Source organism: Ischnura elegans, chromosome 1 (genome assembly GCF_921293095.1).
Source record: "Ischnura elegans chromosome 1, ioIscEleg1.1, whole genome shotgun sequence".
Taxonomy (NCBI): Eukaryota; Metazoa; Arthropoda; class Insecta; order Odonata; family Coenagrionidae; genus Ischnura; species Ischnura elegans.
Window position 1 is genome coordinate 118549096 of NC_060246.1, and position 20843 is coordinate 118569938.

General features: G+C 38.9%; 2 protein-coding genes across 2 annotated transcripts in view; both read right to left on the reverse strand.

Annotated features, from left to right (window-relative positions):
• Positions 1-20843, reverse strand: part of LOC124168914 — a 48580-nt gene that overhangs the window by 26418 nt on the left and 1319 nt on the right. The window lies entirely within an intron of this gene.
• Positions 6599-18753, reverse strand: LOC124168928. Its single transcript, XM_046547333.1, has 6 exons — positions 18526-18753; positions 11948-12096; positions 10924-11545; positions 10586-10776; positions 10288-10453; positions 6599-7161 (listed from the first exon to the last, which is right to left on the reverse strand). The coding sequence occupies exons 1-6, from the start codon at positions 18590-18592 to the stop codon at positions 6689-6691; spliced, it is 1668 nt and encodes a 555-aa protein (XP_046403289.1). The 5' UTR covers positions 18593-18753; the 3' UTR covers positions 6599-6688.

Sequence of the window (20843 nt, forward strand, 5' to 3'; positions counted from 1 at the left end):
ATGTATATACTCGCTATGCTCGCTGGGGGGGCTCTGCCCCCCCTAGGCCCCCCCGAAAAAGGCCTACGGCCTGTTATGCTCGTTGTGGGAGGTCTTACACTTTTTGTTTGCTACTTGTTACTTAAAGATCGTTTACTTTAAAGCTGGCTAGCTTAGGTATAAGCGATATTTCCACTTTCACGTAAAACGAGCGCATGGTACGTAGGCTACAACATGAATGTAAATATTTATAAAGAGAAAAGTTTTTCTGAGGGGCTAAAAAAGTAAAATAAATTTCTACGAGTTTCTTTAACTTATTCAATTCAAATACAAAAAACGTTGAGACCACGTTCCACTGCAACACCCAATGCATACGTAATATCATAGCATAACGACTTTACGAATTACAATGAAAAACACGTTTATTAATTATTTTCCACAAAACTCAACCAAATTCTTATATCATATACGAATAAGATGTAACAGCTGTTCCCCGCTTCGTAAGCGAATTACGTAGGGACTGAATATCAATATCTAGAAACAAATGCGCCTTAGCATGAATTGGGGCTAGTATGACGAATTTTATCGAAATATTATTGATCCTGATCGCGAATGATTTCACTTCAGAAATACCTCTATTTAAAGTTTTAATGAATCGGGATACACAAATATCTCAGCTTTAATATCCAACGCAATGCGCAATAAATCTGGTGAGTAACGGATCACAGCCTTTGGTGTACAAGACATTGTGAATGTCAAGATTTCGATAATTTTCACAGTTGAATAACTTAGTCACTCAAGGAAACGTGATTTTCGCAAGACAAATAATTGAATAAGAAATACCTTTATTTGCACTTATCTTCCATTATGTATTATTCACTGCCTATTCACTCCTGCAGCTCACGGATAACATTGTACATTAAAAAGGAAATTAACGGAAAAAAGAACGTGAACAAAAATAAAAAGTTATCACCATCACAAAACACGATAATAAAATCATTTCTACCAACCTATATTATGTAAGACTTGTTTAAAAGTCTTTTTACTACAATCGTGTATCGCCAACAAGATACGAACTATAGTCAACAGCACGAATCATATTTCTAATATGGCATTTAGAGCACTTGTTAACTTTGAAATTAATAACCACCACACTCTCGATGTAATATACCAAAAACAACAACTAATTTCTTACCTTACATTTCTCCGCTTTTGATTTGAATGCGCTTTGATTTAAACAGATGTTTGTTCTTGCGGAAAGAAGACGCAAAGAAATAGACACTTCAATTATTACTTTCTTAATTTCCTACCTTATATTTATCAGTTTTTCGTTTCATTTCCTTTATCTTCTTTCCCAGTTTAGCTCCTCTTGTTTGCATAAACAAATATGTTGCTATGATTGTTAGCTTGTATGACTGCCGCGCCGCTATTGGAATTTGGTGGCCATTTTTTGAACTAATCCCTATACTCACTTTTAATTGAATAGACGGATAAATAATTGTAAATTTAGTGTTTTCATAATTTTTCCTGGGGTTTCAGACAATTTTAGAGGGGGTCTTCATTAGACTTTTTGCCGTATCTTGTCTCGTTCACCCCAAACATTTGTATACGTGAATGAATGAATGAATGAATGAATGAATGAATGAATGAATGAATGAATGAGTGGTCGAAGATATGTTATATAGATAAGAATCGCAGATCTGCCGATCATTTGGACCCGAAGACGGGAGCTGGAACGCGCCCGAAACTGTCATCCGCAAAAACATGAATCAACGCGGTGTAAACCCGGAAAACCATCACCAACTTACTAGATGGTTGCATGAGTTCGATAAAATTTATCAAGCGGGTATTGTCAGAACGATAAAAAGTACATAGATGGTTCAATCTATTCCATAGTACAGTATGAACTGGTCTATTAAATTTGTATGAATTTATTTTTCTCATAATACTTAGATTATTTTATTCAAACAAAAATATTTCAGTTTTTATGCATAATAAAAACAGAAATATTTTTGCTTGAATAAAATAATCTAAGTATTATATTACATGTTGCACAAAAAGGAAAAATGATTTATTTCAAAGTGAATTTGTGAAGAGTATTCCATACTTGTATAAAACTATTGAATCCCCTGGGGAATTCTTGCTTATTACTTTTGGTAATGAATGTTATAAGTCACAGTATTTATTCAGCTTAAACATGTTTTTTTTATAAGAGATACTTCATAACCATAATAATGATCATGAAAAGATAATGTTTTTAATTTCTCACAAGCGAAGACCACTTCATGTGATTTTGAAATCATTATTACATGTATTATACCAAAAACCGGTAAGTCATTTTTATAGTTCAGGACTAAAACCAAATTTCTTTTGCATAATGTCCCTATAAATGGGACATAACCATTTAGCAACCTCTATTTCATCTAAATCATCAAATACTTCTTTTTTGAAATATTCGTATGATTCAATCTCTGAAATATTGCACTCTTGAGTTGGCCCACACTTAAAACGGTCTTTCAAAAATACATTTTCTTTTACATCGGCATGAAAAGAAAGCTGTATTCTCCTTGCCATTGAAAGTGTTAAATTTTTACGACTACTTATGGTATTAGCAATACTTTTACCAACGCGATGCTTTGACACTAACCTCATTGACCACAAATGAATTAATGGACCAAAATTTGCTATCAGCCATGGGTAATGAAGCAGATGGTGATGCTTATTCTTTAGGCGTTTATCAGGAGACCATTTTAAATACAAAACAGAGGAGGAAAGAGAAATAATTACATGGCCTTTCTCATATGTCAGGAGCGGAGGCTTGGAATTTTTATCGATTTCACCATAATTGAATTATTTTATCCTGTTGTTTAATGTACATAAATCAATGTAGTTGTTATGTATTAAATAGTCCTAAATCACAGTGAAATCATAAACACAGCACCCTTCAAACAAATTATGCATAATGTCCACTCCAAATTTTCAGTGCAGTGAAACATAGGGACACTATGTCAAGCACAAAGTTCACGAATGCCTGTCTCTGAGGCTTTGGGGAGAGAAAGATCTGAATTGTAATTGTCAGGATTTCTCCGAAGAGAGGAATCCTCTTGACATTGGTTGACCATGACCGATCTCTTTACCTTACAAATTCTGTATGGGAAATTGGCCATGAAACCTTCCACAAACCCCAGAATCTGATGTAATCCTAAATTGTCTCCTAGCATAAGGGCTAGAGAGAAGTGCATCTTTTCATTAAACAATGGATTATTTGGTGATAATCCAGACTTTGCTATGTCCACAATTATGCCTTCATTAAACAAAAATTTGAATTCATCAATAACAGGTTTATACAGTATTTTGTTGAGTATCATTTTACGGTCAGCTGTGTGATGCAATAAAACAACAAATATATTATGTAGAAGAGAAAAGTATTCAGGGGGCAGAAACGGCATGCTTACATAAAGAGCTGTCACTTTATGTATTCCTTTGTGACTGCCAAGAGCATTACCACACTCAAAATCATCTGAATATAGGAATAATGGTAGCACTATTTTCCTAACTATTTCTCCAGAGTGAGACCTATTTCTCCACATATTACCACTAATAAAGTTGGAAATGAACTCATCTTCTATTGATATCTCATTCACATATGTCAAAATTTTTGCCATTACCTTAGGCTGCTCCAAGAAAACCTTAACCCTCTCCCTATTGAAGTTTAAATGCCTCATTCTCCGCTCCGTCCTAACCCGGCCGAAACCGGCCGCCGCCATTTAAGTCGCTCCTTCATAAACCAGCCGAATCCGCCCGGCTTGGTCTGCTCTGTTTGGGGCAGCCTTTTGAGCTTCATAGGCATCTGTTTTATCTTGAGAGTGTTTATCTTTGCTAGCACAAGCATCCTTCCTATCTCTCGTTTCATTAAGAAGAAGCAGAACGTCGTCACCATAAGCTAAAATCCCGAGACAATAAGGTGCTTTGTTCCAGCGTGGCACATTAACTGAGAAGTTGTTTAAGCTCTTACGATGGGATTTTTAGGAGGGCCAGTTTTGAAATGGTGTGATACGAAAACCCTGCCAGCCCTGCCCTGTGTTATTTAGAGTGACTGTCACATCTAATGACGATATTTCTTTCTGTGTGGTCACACACAAGCTCACGCTTTTCCTATCTCACATGGCAAGGAGGCGAAGCTCAGCTGGTCAGCTCAAATGAAAAGAAAATTAATCCCCCTCAGTTCTGTTTGTGGGTGGTCACAGGCACTCTCACACTTTTCCTATCTCATATGGCGAGGAGGCAAAGCTCAGCTCAAATGAAAAGAAACCTAATGCCCCTCAGTTCTGACCATGGCTTGGTTAAGTGAGGATGCTTTCGCAGAAGAAGTGAACAGAAGCGAATTTTCGAGTGATTCAGATGGTTCTAGTTGTTTGAATGGAGAAGAAGGATACAGTGATAGTGTCAGATCAGGTGATGTACCACTGGAGGATGACGTTACCCCAAGCACGAGTGATTTAAAAGGTGATGATCAGGTGCATGACTCTTGGAGAGACACCCTGATTTTTGAAGAACCGTCGGAGTTCAAAGAAGAGAGAGGGCCTATTCATAATTTGGCGATAGGTGGAAATGAATTTTCCTTCCTAAAATATATAATAGGGGGCGAAGTTTTTTTTCACAACATTGTCAAGGACACAAATATGCAGAACATCTTCAACATTCCTCAGGAAAGGCTGACAAAGACTGGGTAGATGGTACGTGCGATGAAATGGTGGCATACATTGGAGTGCTAGTATACATGGGAATATTCGATTTGCCTGAAAGCAAGGATTACTGGCATAGCCAAGATATTGACTGCTCAATTGTTCGTGACTGTATGACCTTTGGAAGATGGACAAACATTTCAAAATATTTCCATATTAGTGATATAACTCAGGAAAAAAAACAGGGAGAGGAGGGTTTTGATGTATTGCATAAAATTAGGCCGGTTCTTGATGTAATGGAAACTTTTCAGCAAAAGTATAAACCGGTAGAGAATTAAGTGTTGACGAGGCGATGGTTGCTTTTAAAGGACGTCATAAAATTAAACAATACATCCAAGGAAAGCCAACGAAGTGGGGATTTAAAGTTTGGGTTTTAGCAAGCTCCCATGGCTACGTTCTGCAGGTAAATGTGTACTTAGGGAAAAAAGATAAAAGAAATCGTAAAATGTTTCTTGGGACGCAAGTTGTAATGAATTTAATGAAAAACTATTTAGGGAAAAATCATCATTTGTACTTTGATAGCTTTTTTTCGAGTGTGTCTCTCATGAAATTACTACTTATGAATAACACATACGCATGCGCTACTACAAGATCATCTCGTATAGAATGGCCTCAAATACTAGGCATGGAGTAACTCAGAAGAATTTTCGTTTAGCACTTTACAGGCAGATGATAGGGAAATTCTCCTCGCGTAAAGTAGTGGGACGTAAAAGAATCCTTCCGATGGGCACATTTTCACAGAGACAGCAACACTCTTTTGTAAAGATCGTGGGGAGAAAAAAAGTGTGCGCCTATTGCAGCTTAAAGAAAAGAAAAACTCCTGCTGGTCGGAGCATAGAAACGTCATGGAAATGCATCAGATGCGATTTACCTCTTTGCAAAATAGGATGTTATCATCAATATCACCAAGAAAATGGATTTGAAGGAGGGAATTAAATTCAATATAAGGTAAGACCAACTTCTTTCAATAAATTAATATATTCTTAAAACGTATACAAATTTTAAAACAAATCACTTAAATATATTTCAAGTTATTGTAAGTTAATTAAAGTAACCTGCGTCAGTTCCTCATCGCGGAGAAAAATAGGTCTACCAGTGGGGCAAATGGGTATTTAAACTTCGTGCATGACGGGGAAATGTTTACGGCTGGTTTCGGGCGGTTTAGGAAGGAGAGGGTTAAGGGTTTTCCGCAAAGGAATGTATTGACCATAGAAATTATCAGATTTTAGGAAATGTTCTCCAGATGCTGTGGTAGCATTAAGTGTATTGCATGTACTAAATGTAACAGGAGGGATGAAGGTACCTTCCTCAGAGTATGTTTGAAATCTTTTGTATTCAGTTTGAATACCTTGAAAAGGATTTTCAAGCACAGAAATAACTTCATTTAACTCCTTGGTGGCAGTTTCAGTTCTGCCCTCTACAGTATTATTTAAAAATTTGGAAACTATGGGCTTGATAGTGGTACTGATAGTATGAAGTAGTGCGTGGCTATTTTCGACTATTGTTTGTATCTCACTGCGAGGAATCTTAGTATTGCTGTATAGCTTGGACAAAAACAAATGCAGCTCATTTTTTAAATTATCAGTATGATTATCCATCTGATCACTCTTAATAATTCCATCCTGTACATCATGCACTGGACTAATCTCACTAACCACTCTATTTATGTGCTCAGAAACTTCATTGTCATGTGTTGGCACCTCATGGACTTCACGGAAATGGCGTATGAAGGAGCTCAGGTTGCTAAACCTTTTCTCACCACACTGTCCTTCCACGCAAAAAACTGAATGATTTCTGTCCACCCCATGATACCTAATGTGCGTCCTAAATATTTTTAAGTCATTTATATGTCTCAGACACATAAAACAATTAGGCATGGCTGACAGGTAAATGTATTATAATAAAGAATTACTACAAAAAACAATAAATCACAATTAAATGAAAATTTTAAACAGAAACAACATTTACCATATTCCAAGTTCTTGTGCAAAATTTTGTGCAACAAGCAAATTGCCATCACAATCTGTCTTTAGCTTGTACACGTACATCTGAATAAAATTCCAAGCCAATTTTGACTCAGGTGGGTATTTAGCCTGAAGTACGTGAAAGGCTTTAAAGCAAAAGTCCAGAGCAGTAATAGCCGAATCAAAATTATAAAAACAATTGTTGATTACAACATAGCATGAACATGAATTCAATGCCCTATCAGTAATAGTATAGAAACTGGGTTGAAAACTCAAACCATATTTTTCACATTCAGCTATCTTCTTAAGCACTGAATTTTTCAGATCTGCAGGGGATAGCACATTTGTGACAACTCCATTGACTGCATCTTGCTTCGATGGCTTCCATGTCTGCTTTTTGCCTTTTATTGGCTTACACACTGCCAGTAACAGGGCTAGCGCTCTCACCACTTGAACTGTTGATAAGTCATCTCCTAGTTGAAGTAATGCAAGAAAATTAACTTGTTTAATTGTTGATTGTTTAAGGCATAACTTGGTGAAAGCGATTCATAATTAAATTAAAAAAGAAGAACTTTGTGCTTTCACATTAATATTTATTCACGACCATGGTTTCAACGTTAGACGTCATCATCAGGTGAACTCTACAGAGGTCCATCACATCCTTTTATACCAGGCTAGGAGGGGTAGGGAGGAAGGTAATTAGGTTGAACGGATTGGTCAACAGTGAAGAGGGAGGGGGAAAAACTTGGTCATATGGTATAAAAGAAGTTAGGGGGAGGAGGCTCCCTTAGGGAGGGCATGGCAGATGGAGGGGGGATGGTTAGGGTGAGAAAGAGGCCGAAGAGTTCGTCATGTCATTAGCCCAGGAATTTAGGAGTGGGAGGCTTAAAATTTTAAATTGTTAAATTGTAAAATTCTGCAGCATTTCACCATGTACACAAACTTCTATACCAGTGAGAATTTAAATGTGCACATGTACATTAGGCCGGCCCTTATTTTTCGTAATTGCGAAAAGTTAATTTTTCCTGGTCTCAAAATGATCCAAATGAGGTTTATATTCACGTGTTAAAATTTGGTTACTTTAAAATAACGGCAACCCGTGCCCCAAGGGCCCTAAGTACTAAGGACCCTAAATTGAGTTTTTTGAGGTCAAAAAAGTGCTATTCCTATGTAAAACGTAAAAGTAAACCCCTTTAGAACCAATTTTCTGTTTGTTTTTACCTATGTCTAAGCGTTTAGGAGATATCGTCCGTCGTAATGCAATTCCCCCCCAGGGCGCCACCCCGCACCGCAGCACCGCTGAGGTACGGCCCGCAGCACTTACTACAGACCTCCCCTCAACCCCCTCCCCTCCCACGGCAAAAACTTTGCTCACACTGGCAAGATCTAGCCTCTGAAGAAATGTGATTACCTTAGAAAGAATTTAATTGCCATAACAATACTTCCAATCCAAGAGATCAATTTATTTTCACTCTGTCCATGAATTTCGGTACAATATCCAAAATAAAATACATTTTCATTGAATTTCTAATTTTTCATTGACATCCCATATTTGACAATTAAAGTGCCTTTCCGCACGTATGGGTTGTATTGCGATGAAAAGCCACACTTAGTAATAAATTTTGAAAGCCCTCTTCCTTCAACGTGACTGCTTAAAAATCTTGAATTAGTTTCACCCCTCTCGCTGCACTATCATTTCCCACTTGATGACCCCGAATAATTTGCAAATCGTTCTTGTATGTTCATCCCATTCTCGCATGTGCACATCGAAGAATGCAATGCATATTTACAATGCATTAAATAGTTTTCTCGAATTAGTAGTGACAAAATATGGTATAGATACCTTAGTCATGTCTTTATGTTTATAGAATGCCTTCTTCGGTGGATCATATTTTCCTTCACACGACCACATACGGCGTATCACGTTTTTATTTTCACACCTAGAAATGGATCCGTCAAAGAATGACAGGCCTACCAACTCCTCACTCATGACCCCAAGTGGTTTGAAAACCTCTTTTGTGCTGCTTTCGCTATGTCCAGGCTAAGACTTTCGTAATTTACAAGTCTTTTTAGGAACTCCGGGTCACTGTTGGAAGCTAATGCAGCACAAGGAGCGGAGAACCACATCTTTTCCTTTCTTCTTGAATATATTGAAATCTATTCCACCAATAACTACATTTCGTTCTCCTCTTTATTTGCGTAAGAAGATTGTTTCTTCAGCCCAAGCACATTTATCCGAGAGATTAACTGCACTTTCCTCATCGTGCGTCAAAAATTCAATGGCACCGCTCCTTGCAATGTCAAACAAATCATCAAGTTTTGTTACGAAAGATTCTCTTCTCCTCATCTCCACTGTAGTTCGCGCTCTCTTTATGTCGTTGCACGTTCATCCATTCTTTGCGTCATTTTTCTAACTTTTCAATCGCCTTATTTTCCGTAATAACAGGAACTCTAGTTTTGTACCATGGACGAGACGCATTTCTCACGGTTTTTCTCGCACTAAGTCTTACAAATTTCGAACCCATTAGGTGATAGAGAAAACACAGTACTTCTCTCACTGTAGGTAAATTTGAGCCGAGTATTTCTTCAATTTCTTTTCCAACCAGTTCAATGTCTGTATTTAGTCTTGATTACATGTCTTTCCTTGTTGCTCTATTCTTAAAATGAACGTCACGTTCATGATAACGTATTTATTTCACCACTATTCTCCTTAAATCCGAAAAAAATTAGCACCTTCTATCCTTTGCACACTATAAACAAGAACTATCTCTCCACAGTGATCTACATCCGTGAACTGACTACCTCGTTTCTTTTTCCTTGAATATTTCTATCTACTGATGGAGCCCAGGAAGCCCTGCTCATTCCCTTCATTCCTTTATAATTCATAAACACAATTGTATCACATGCTTATAATATTTTGTACATAAAGAGCACTTTGGAACAAAGCCTGCTGAAATGGTTCGTGGCCGTGTGGCGGCAAAAAATCAAGGTTTAAGGGATCGGTACCCAGTACATAGGTCGGCGTTGAAGGGTTAAAATTGACATTATAGCCTTTAACAACATTAATCGTGACACAAGAGGAATAAACTATTCAATACTGTACCACTAGCATGTAAATGTTGTCACCAGGAGCAAAGTCTTTGCCGTGGGAGGGGAGGGGGTTGAGGGGAGGTCTGTAGTAAGTGCTGCGGGCCGTACCTCAGCGGTGCTGCGGTGCGGGGTGGCGCCCTGGGGGGGAATTGCATTACGACGGACGATATCTCCTAAACGCTTAGACATAGGTAAAAACAAACAGAAAATTGGTTCTAAAGAGGTTTACTTTTACGTTTTACATAGGAATAGCACTTTTTTGACCTCAAAAATCTCAATTTAGGGTCCTTAGTACTTAGGGCCCTTGGGGCAAGGGTTGCCGTTATTTTAAAGTAACCAAATTTTAACACATGAATATAAACCTCATTTGGATCATTTTGAGACCAGGAAAACATAACTTTTCGCAATTCCGAAAAATAAGGGCCGGCCTAATGTACATACATCAAGGCAATTTAAATTACATTTACATTTAAATTTTGGATCAAGAAATGGAAGTAGGAAAGTTATACCTTCTGCAGTGACATCAATTTCGAGCACTTGAGAAACACCCTTCAGGCTTTTGTTATTTTCCAATTTGTTTTGGAATAGGTTACAAATCTTCTCCTTTAAGGCTGGCCAAAAGGAGAATAAATTATCTTTATGATCAGGATACAGTTCATCAAAATCAAGAGATAGCTGAAATAGAAAATATACGTATTTAAAAATTAAAGAAAACCTTTAATTTTCAGTTCTGAAAAACAAAATCACTCTATAGAATGAATAAAAATAGCTGTAGCTAAAATAAATGGCCTACAGATGTCAACTCACCAACTTGAAGCCACAGTTACTTTTCAGCAACCCAAATTCCTCAAAATAATCATGAATACTACTGCTCAATTCCATGAAATTACGTCTTCTCAACAAAAATGTATCCTTCCAGTACTGAAGAGCAGTTCCAAATGGCTTTCCAGTTTTTTTGAGCCAGTCTAGTTTCAATATCATTTCTTCATCAACATCACCTGTAAGAATATTGAAAGAAATATATACTTTAAAATGGGTCAGTAATTAGGATTAAATACCAAGGTTTCCCAATGATATATAAAGCCATTTTCTTCATTGAGAGTTCTTAATAACATGCATATTTGCTCCAGGAATTAAAGAAATACCTTCACTTGAATTCCCAGCTCTCTCAGCTATGGCCTTTGATGACCTCTTGCCAATGATTTGCGACTTTATTAGATTTCTTCTAATGTTGTGGTATAAATCCACTAGTTTTCCTCTTGCAGGCACTTTTCTCTTTCCTTGAATGGATTTAAATGGTGTAAACCATATTTCTTTTTTTTCGGAAGGGAAGACGTCGATAATCCACTCTGCCAAATTCAAGAATCTAGTTGTGTCAATTCTTTTAGTGATGCATTCAGACAATTCTGATGTTATAATCAATTTGGCTAGTTTTTTCCGTGTAGATTTGTCTAGAAAGCAATTCCTGCCATAGAAAGTAGTGATACATTGACCAATCAAAGCATTACTGTGTAATAAAGCCCTCAATGAAGTGGCACAATTGATTGCTCTGGCCTCCTTGACAAATAAACTCCTATCCCGTCTACTTTCTATCACAGAAGTTCCTCCTCCTTCAGGTAATACAGGGGTAGCACAACTTTGAGGGGTGATTGCACCTGAAGAAGTGGCATTGAATTCTCCTGGTAGTGGACGGTTAACCGGAGAACCAGGACTCACACTATTATGAGAGGCCTCTATGATATCTGGCTCATCTACCTGTGAAGCAACCTATAACAAACAAATTTTTGTAAATAACTTCTCAAGAGAATTGAAACAACCTCCAACGTAAGATTACAAAAATCTTAAAATTTTAATAGCATAAAGCATTTAATAATAAATCTTTATGCCATCTATATTAATGATCATATAATAAAATTAAATCATACAGCTCTTCTAGGCAAAAATGAAAGAATGACCACTATTACTATGAATTATACAAATGATACTTAAAAATCAAACATTGAAAGTAATTCTATCATGGAATTTTAATCACTTCCAACACTCAAAATCATGTATGCAAGGTATTTATTATTAACTCATAAAGGCATAAAAAAACCTCAGGTGTACCAGTATTTCTATAGAGTGAATATTAATTGAAAACAGCCTATATGTTAAAAGAAAAGTATTGACCTCAGAATATATTACAATGGGAATATACCCCTTCCATGCTTCAAAGTTCCTTTTAAAAATTATCTTCTGCCCCAAGTTGAGATCAGAAAGTAAAATTTCAATCTGCTCGTACTGACATATTTTCAATATGCCTATGTCTATTCCATTATCTGCAAGAAAGTATTAATTTATAATCAATATTGTCAGCTGAAAATATAGAAATTAAAACATGTATACAAAAGTATAATTCAGCTGCTGCAGTAAATCTAGGGGCGGATTTAGGGGGGTCTCAGGGTTCATGAGCCCCCAAAAATTTCAACCAAAATTTTTAATTTTTATTTGTTTTAAAGTGTTTGTGTCATCGTAAAGTATAGGGAAGGTATTTGAAAATGGACGGCTAAAAGTTTCAAACGTGAGAGAAGTTACAGTGGTATTTATCAAAGAGCGTGTGGCCCTCCCTACAAAATATTCAATATGGGACAACCCTCCCTCCTACATTCCTTGGGGGGGGGGGGTATTCCATATTCACCAGACCAAGGTCATGGTTTCCTCTCAAACTTGATACTGAAGCCGCCCTTGGGTAAACCTACAATGGAACAAACTCTTGCTCTACAGCTATAGTAGCGTATACATACTTTCTAGCTGTAAAGATAAAAAGAATGTAACAGTATCCAATGCCTCGACGATTAGGAAATGCGACCAGAATTTCACAGAGACTGTGGCTTAAAAATCAGCTACGCATGGGATCCTGCTCTGGAGTTATATAAAAATAGAATGACAACTCCTTCACCTCCTCCCCTTTCAATTTTCTTCACTCCTTGAACACTTATAAATACCCTCCACGGAAAATCTATCCTTATTCCCTCAGAAAAGTGTCTTTAAACAGCCACGAAACGTCGGGAAACAAACCGGATAAATACGCGGGGCGCACCCGAAAAACATCACTAATAGCAACAATGAAGAAAGTCGGATCTGAATATTAATAACTAGGTAAATAAGATGCACAAGAACGCATTTCTTGCAAGCATTTTGCATTGCTGTAAGTTGGCTGTAACGTATTTGGTGATATCCTTTATATACATTTAGTCTAGTATAACCAAGGCCGTGCTGGGCCACCGGGACGTTTTCCGCTGATAAACACCGTCTTGAGTAAACAAAAATAATTTAAATTAATAATTCAATTTGGTAATATTCATTCAACCTCAAGAGAGTAAGTATTAAAATTTCAAAATTTATTTATTATATTCCACATCCCCACAACCTCCGGTAGTCCTCCCCCTGCATAGTGCTGGCGCCGTCAGCCCATGACCGTCCTACGCCATAAGAAGGAGTCCAGCACGGGCCTGGGTATGACGAGTTTTATCACATGTTAATTCATTATGGTCGCGAATTGGGACAGTTGCCGCGAATTTCGTGCTTTTTACTAAGTGCCTGCGCGCGCGTGTATATTTTTACCTTGTGCTTCGACAAATTTTACCGAATAAAGAATAGCGTCAAGACGCAACGCGCCAATCGGCGCGATGGACGAGGAATCTCAAGATTACGAGCCACAAGGACCTTGGTCCGAAGACGAGGGCACCCGATCCTCACCGGAATCACCGCCGGCCAGCCCGCCCCAACCCGTCAGAACCAACTCTGTTCCGGACTCGGTGAGTCCAAGCATTGCATCCACTCCTTCCATTCCTTTGCCAGATCCTAATGTAATTCCCGATAAAGATTCAGTTCTCAAAAATTCAAACTCCACAGTTCAAGTAACCTTGCCATTAGAGAAATTGTAAGATCCAAATGTAAGAGCCATTCTTGGGCTCCTTCTACTGCAACCAATAGATGCTACTGCTTCACAGGACGGTTTTACAGAGACGAGAAAGCGTAGACGTCTGTTAAACTCTCCTCCGCTATCGCCACCTCCATTGTCGACCAGCAATAGGTTTGCTCCTCTAGATCCTGAGTCTCAAAATTGCCCTCTTCAGGTCCATCTTCCGGAATCTTCCGCTCTGCCGCCAACTCCTGCAGATATTTCTCGCCAAAACCGTAACCAATCTTCAGAAAGCGGTTCTTTTCAGACCCCCAGCATCGGTAGTCAACCTAACGTCCATCAGGCGCCTCAAAATACTAGAAAATATCGTATTCCGCCTATTTTCCTCAAGGAACAATCACAATGGTCCTTAAAAAACCGTGCGATCATCACTGCAACCAGCAAACCACCTGTCTGTAATACCACGGGATCCCAAATCCGCATTCAGTGCCATTCGGCGGAGGATTTTCGTGCATTAGTCAAACTTTTTAATGAAAAATCCTGGGAATTTTATTCCTACCAATTAGCAGAAGACAAGAAAACCTATTTAGTTGTTCGCGGCCTCCTTTCTGCAACTTCAACCGACGAAATCAAAGAATCTCTCTTAGAGCAAGGACTAGAAGCTGAAGACGTAATACAACTAAGGACCACCAGACCATTAAAATCGGAAAAAGACCGCCGCGAGCGCCTTCTGCGAGAAAAACCTGATGAAACTCTTCCTCCACTTCCCCATCAGATTACTGCCGCTCTTTCAACTAAAACTCCAGTCCTCCGCAGACCAAGATAAATTCATGAAAGTGACGCATTTATGCGGCTTAGGCGTCAAAATAGAAACCTTCCGTCCTTCTCCCGGACCGCCCCAATGCACCAGATGTCAGAGACAAGGGCATACTTACAAATCTTGCGGTATGCAAACGCGCTGTGTCCGCTGCGGGGACAATCATTCCCATACAGCATGCCAACTCTTCAAACCTGCTCCTGCGAAATGTGCAAATTGCTCCAGCAACCATCCGGCTAACTTCAAGCAATGTCCGAATTATCTTAGTTTTGCGGAAAAATTACGAAGCAACCACCGACCGCCACAAACCAGCCAATCAGCGTTCAGCGCCGATTCCTTCCCACCGTTACCGTAGCAGACTGTGCCTGCCGCTCCCGCCGCCGCACCTTCCAGCTCTCCGCCATCACAGGCAGCCGACTTTAATATTGCATCCTTCATTTCGTCCTTCCTCACGCCAAACCTCAAGAAAAAAATTTCTTCCTGGTTATCCGGTCTCATCAAAAAGCTCCTTACTCCTTCCGAAACTCCAAAATCCGAAATCATCATAACTGAAATTATCCAAATAGCACTCTCCCTGATGAGCGATGGCTAATCGTCCAGCAAACCAGCTCAAGATTCTCCACTGGAATATCTGCGGAATACACGACAAGCAAGAAGAGCTTCGCGAATTAATGAAATTGCATTGCTGCGACGCGGCCTTCATTCAAGAAACCTGGCTCAACGAAAAGAAATCGATTTATTTTCCTGGCTTCTCTCAATACCGGCTCGACCGTCACAACGCTAAAGGCGGCGGTGTTCTGCTCCTAATCAAGTCATCAATTCCTTCTTCGCAACTGCCTAATCCTAACAAATCCTCCGTCGAAGCTGTCGGCGCCAAAATACGAACCACGCTCGGCGACATCCATATGTGGTCAGCTTACCGTCCGCCGAAACCGCCGAAAATTGCTGATTTCGAGCATTTAAATTCCATCCTGAAAGCGCGGACGATCATCGCCGGCGATTTAAACGCGAAACATATCAACTGGGGCTGCAATACTAACAACAAAGCCGGAAAAATGCTTCTCGGCTTGCTGCGTCGGCGGAATTTGGAAATTATCGCTCCTGATTCTCCTTCCCACTCCTCCTACCAAGGTTCTTCAGACATCCTTGACATCGCTCTCTCTCTAAATATTCCTTCAATTGGCTATTCTGCTGCAATAGATTACCAACTATCGGACCATCTTCCAGTCACCTTTACTATCAACTGTCTTCCGGCGCGCAACTCCTCCACAACGAAAAGAGGCATCAATTACAACAAATTCAGTCGCCTTGTTGGAGACAACTGTCATCTGCTCAACACTCTTCCGATTTCAACTCGTCAAGAAGCCAACTTCTTCGTCGAAAAACTCACTACCATCATCCAGGATGCCGCAAACGACGCATCATATGAAATTCCGCCAAAAAATCGTCCTGAAGCTCTTCCGGCCGACATCATCGCCATGATCCAGCAGCGAAACTCAGCCCGAAATATTTGGCAGCGAAGCAGATTCCAAGAAGACCGCCAACGCTACAATGCGCTTCGAAACAAAGTCCAACGCTCGATCAAAGAACTTCGAAGTAAAAACTGGAACAAAAAAATTTAATCCCTTCGCGGCGAAGACGGAACCATATGGCCCATTGCAAAAGCTCTCAAAAAACCTCGCCGACAAACTCCTGCGCTCAATACTCCATCCGGATTAGCTGTCACCAATGATGAAAAAGCGCAAATCTTCGCAGGACTCCTAGAAAAACGTTTCTGCAATGATCTCTCCTCTCCACGTGAAGATGACTGCTGTACCAACTGGCTTAGTTTACTTAACTGCCCAATCTCCGAACCTGAATTTACAACCCCGGCTGAAATCATCGCTCCAATCAAGCTGCTGAAAAGAAAATCGGCGCCCGGCCCTGACGGCATTAATAACCAGCTATTAAGAAAGCTCCCAAACCCGATGTTTCGAATTTTGGCTCGTCTCTTCAACGATTTATTAAAAATTTCGTACTTCCCAACAGCGTGGAAATAAGCAAAAATTATAATGATTCCCAAACCGAATAAACCGGCTTCAAATACATCTTCATACCGTCCGATCAGTTTGCTAAATACTCTATCAAAACTGTTCGAATCGATTATTCACTCGCTCGCTTACGCAACTTCACGCAAGAAAACAACATCATCCGACCAGAGCAAACCGGCTTCCGCAGCAACACTTCAACTACTCATCAAGTGCTGAGACTGGTAGAAGTTATAACCGCCGCGGCGGCGCGCCGGCTTCAACTCAAGATTGATCTCTCACTGCGTGCTGTTGGATCTCGAAGCTGCCTTCGACCGCGTATGGACTCTGGGCCTTTTTAAAAAATTAACTGATATCAATATTCCTCCTTACCTAATCAAAATAATCCAATCCTTTACTTCCGATCGATCCTTTTTTGTCCAAATCTATTCCTCTGCATCCTATTTCCATCCCATTTCCTCCGGCGTGCCGCAAGGCGCAGTCCTTTCCCCAATCTTGTTTAACCTCTACGTGAATGATACTCCTTCCCTTCCTCAAACCCGCCTTTATCAGTATGCCGATGATACAACCTTAATGGCCCAGGGATCCGATCTGCATAAAACAACCGACATTCTCCAAGACCACCTGGACGAATATGAAGATTGGGCAGCCGAATGGAAACTCATCGTCAACGCAGATAAATGCAATCATATAGTTTTCTCCAGACGACCGAAAGCCGGCGAAGGCCATAATGTTTACTGCGGAAATATGCGTATTCCGAAATGATCTACTGTAAAATACCTCGGAGTTACGCTAGATAAACGCCTCACCTGGTCCTGTCACATCCTGTCATCAATTAAGAAATCGCAGGGAATCTACGCCGCTTTATTTCCACTGATGAAGTCGAATTCTCTTCTGGCTTTAAAAACTAATCTTTTACTCTACAACTGTTCGATCAAACCGCTATTAACGTACGCCTCTCCAGTTTGGCTACACGCCGCAGCAACCCATCTGAAGCGCATACAGACTTGTGAAAATAAAATTATTAGGAAAATAATTGGGGCACCATGGTTCATTAGCAACCGCCAAATCCGAAACGATCTCAAAATAACACCAATTTTGTCATTTCTTAAAACCGCAGTAGAAAAATTTCAGCATTCTTTTGGCAAAACCAATAACGAACTGTTAATGAATCTTTGGGATTACATTATTCCAAATAAACCCAGACATAAAACTCCCAAATTTGCCCTAAAACCTTCCCATATTCCTTTCCCCACCTAACCCAATGCAATGCTTAGACTGAAACCTCAAGAAAAGAAGCCAACTATACTATAAGAAACCATCCCGTTCCTGAATCAACTAGAAGACAGCTGATTGGCTGGGAGCTAGTACTGCTGCTATAAAAGAAAACTCCGCTGCTGCTGGTAGCGAATTGTTTACTTGAAGGCGTGATGGGTTATCCACCTAACATCCGGCATTGTTGTCCATGTATTTGCTTTATGTAAACATCATGCCCCCACTCAACTCAAACCCAACGTACCTTTTCAAAATGAGGCATTGTTGTCGAACATCGTCTCTCGTCTATAACGGCTGATGCTACGTAAAAGTTAACCATCCGACACCAAGAGAATTATATGATTAAGTAGAATGTGAATTAAGTTATACATCCTAAGTTTGGTGAAAATCCGACTAAAATTTTGATAAAAGCGTTCTGCCAACCTTTTATGCACCAGATTATGCACAATCAAATGAGAATAGGTAAATAAAAAATGGATGGAATAAATTAAATTTCAACCTTCTCACCATCACTAAGAATGAAAATAAATTCATTTACATCTACCTACCTTTTAAGGAAGATTTGTTTACGAATCTTTCAACTACAGTTTTACATTGGCAACAATACATGTACATGAAAACGCTAAAATACTACAGAGGTCACAAAATTAAATACTGCGAGCCATTCATGAATTTCATTAATTATTTTTAATAGCTAATGAATTATAAATTTCAAATTACATACCTATGAACAACTCCGCCAACTCCGGGAAGCCCCAACACTTGAATAGGGTATGCAGCTCACTTTCCATCTTCGATTCAGGTAAATAAACAGTGGAATTCCCATAGGTAACTACTGTCCGTTGGTAGATTCAACATAGCGGTTTTGTAAATTCTATCAAACCAAACAATAGCGTGTTTGATATTTGTAACCAAGCATGCAAGCACGTTTGTAAAATCAATCAAAACTTCGATGAGAGTTACCAAACTGAAGCGTTACTAATTTATTCAGTTATTTTTACCAAACTCTTTCGTACAATTGACCAAATTATGTAATATAGAAATGTCCGATAAAATTTATAAAGAGCGTTTGATAAAATAAATCAAGTGCTTAATAATTTACATCAAAGTTTAAGTATATTTAAAAAAAAACTCCCTATCATACCAGTTTAATAGTTTTAATCAAAACTTTTTTTCCGTGTACTCGAAGCATACGCGGGAGCCAATCAGATGCTTCCCTTCCTTCGCGTGGATTCGTGCGACCGTATAACTAAGCATTTGATTGCTCACGTGCATGCTTCGCGTAATTGCTCAGTGTTACATGCATGTAAATTCTGTTTTACTCTTTTATCCAGCGTTCGTTATAATGCACAGCCATGTTTACAGCTGGAACGTTAAGATGGTGTTGCGGTTAGGAAGACTCACTGGCAACACTAGCAAAAAATATGAGGACACAGGAGGATGAAATATCAAAATAAAGGAAAACAAACTTGATTGCTTAGCTCGGAAAAAATCTGAATCTCTAATTTAATTGCATTGCAATAAGAATTAAAAAGTCACTAGTCCAGGAGAACTTCATTAGTAATGATGGCAAATTTTTCAGGGAGTAAGAGTGCATCTAATAATACTACCTATACTAATGGATTAGCTGTGATTTAATAGGAGTCAGCCAACTAGTGAAGTTTTAAGACTTTCAAAATAGCTTTGATAGTGAAAGTGATAAGGTTCAGTGGAACTTTATCATTAAGAGACTTTGCAAGGTAGAAAACGTCATTTAAAAATCTATGTCCACGGAATGATGTATTGTTGGCTGATTTTTCATGACGATGAGTTAATTGGCCAGATTTTCCAGCGTTACTTCGATGGTAAAACTCAACTTTTGACGACTTAAACTTTCTGACAGCACCTCTGACCATGATATGCGAAGCAAAAACCACCAATCATCAAGGAAAACAAAATGATCGTGTGAATTACTATGATATGAGATACGGTACTAGTCCGCAGTGCTCCATAATTTATGCTAACCCTGATTTTTAATTCCAAAATATCATTGAAATGAAACAATAACTCTGTCACGTTTTACTCCCACACTAACATTAGGCTAGCTTCGTTACAACACAATCTAATCTACCTCTAATATATAAAATTCTCGTGTCATGCTTTTTTGTTTCCAAACTCCTCCGTAACGGCTGGGCCGATTCTATGAAATTTGGTGTGCGTGTTCTGTGGGACTGAGAATATGTTGCTAACTATTTTTTATTCTTCTCCTGGGCCCATGAGGCCCTGGAATGGGCCCTGAGTCATTTCCATACGAAATACATGTAAAGTTCGCTTTTAGTGACTGCAGACCTTTTTCCTTTTGCATGTTTAAATTAGTTATAACGGTCACATTAAGTTGAGACATATACAATTGGAAAGAAAAATAAATGCAAATTCTTATTCTTGCAATAGAATTTTGTTTTCCACGTGATTTACGGTGAATTTAGAAAAAACACATAAAACAAGCTAAAATTTTAGCGTTTTTGGCTTGATGTCCCCTTGACGACCGTCAGTATTGTTTATGTTGTTTTAAATCTCTTTCTATCACCATAAATTATGAATGGAATGTTCCAAGAAGATGTATTACTCCCACGAATCTCTATTATTCCGACAAATGTGCCAATTGAATACAAACGGGATCAATTTCCAATTAGACTGGTATTCGCATTGATAAATGTCAACGCCAAGCGATGTCTTTTTGTGGCTTTGAGGCACAACTTGTTCTTCATACGGACAGCTATACGTGGCATGTTCACGCGTGGGTAAACAGTCCAGTTTATTTGTTTTGGCTAGAGATAGATTTACTAAAAATACGGCACACTCCATTGAACTATTAGGCTGATGATTTTTTTATTAGTCATAATTTGCGTTAGAGATGTAATTTGAAAGTTATTGATTACTGGCAGGCCACCCGGTGTTGCTGGGGAAGTATAGTTACCAGAGAAGTGGGAAACTTTGAACTGGGAATTCATGGTTTAAATTTTATTTGCGCTTGCTTTCAATGTGGAATGCGAAGAGGAACAA

What these genes read in the sequence shown, in the direction of transcription:
- LOC124168928 (XM_046547333.1), bottom strand. Translation starts at nt 18,592, where the DNA reads ATGGAAAGTGAGCTGCATACCCTATTCAAGTGTTGGGGCTTCCCGGAG. An exon ending in GTTGGCGGAGTTGTTCATAG is followed by an intron (nt 12,097 to 18,525) that starts GTATGTAATTTG and finishes ACTTTCTTGCAG; the next exon opens with ATAATGGAATAGACATAGGC. An exon ending in CCATTGTAATATATTCTGAG is followed by an intron (nt 11,546 to 11,947) that starts GTCAATACTTTT and finishes TGTTTGTTATAG; the next exon opens with GTTGCTTCACAGGTAGATGA.